The 386-nt window shown below is 58.5% G+C and overlaps 1 protein-coding gene across 13 annotated transcripts in view; it reads right to left on the reverse strand.

Annotated features, from left to right (window-relative positions):
- Nucleotides 1-386, reverse strand: part of PAX2 (paired box 2) — a 103,845-nt gene that overhangs the window by 86,078 nt on the left and 17,381 nt on the right. For all 13 annotated transcript variants that reach the window (XM_017725941.1, XM_017725945.1, XM_017725948.1 and 10 more), the window contains one exon: nucleotides 166-363. In XM_017725941.1, coding sequence (XP_017581430.1) covers nucleotides 166-363 — 198 coding nt within the window. The remainder of the gene's footprint in view (nucleotides 1-165; nucleotides 364-386) is intronic.

A 386-nucleotide genomic window follows, 5' to 3' on the forward strand; every position in this document is an offset into this window, starting at 1 on the left:
GCCGTGGACTGGCGGGCTATGCCCACGGATTCCGCTGCTGGCAGGGGACTGGAGAAGGCTGGATCTACCCTGACCGAGGAATGATTAGGCCGTCCTCGCTGTTGGAAGGGGTTTTATAGGGCCGTAAAGATGCGACTGGACCGCGAGCTCCGGGGTTCCTCTTACCTGTTTATGGAGGAGACGCTGGGGACCGTGTCGTTGTCGCAGATGCCCTCGGCCAATAGCCTGTCCCGGATCTCCCAGGCGAACATTGTCGGGTTTTGTCTCTTGTACTCGGCGATTTTATCCACTACTTTGGGGGGGGCCACTTTGGGTTTGGAGCCTCCGATCACGCCGGGCTTGATGCTTCCCGTCTCGTAATACCTGCACAAAAGACGGTCAGTGAC

The sequence above is a fragment of the Corvus brachyrhynchos genome, unplaced genomic scaffold (assembly GCF_000691975.1).
Source record: "Corvus brachyrhynchos isolate BGI_N302 unplaced genomic scaffold, ASM69197v1 scaffold61, whole genome shotgun sequence".
In the NCBI taxonomy this organism is placed as follows: Eukaryota; Metazoa; Chordata; class Aves; order Passeriformes; family Corvidae; genus Corvus; species Corvus brachyrhynchos.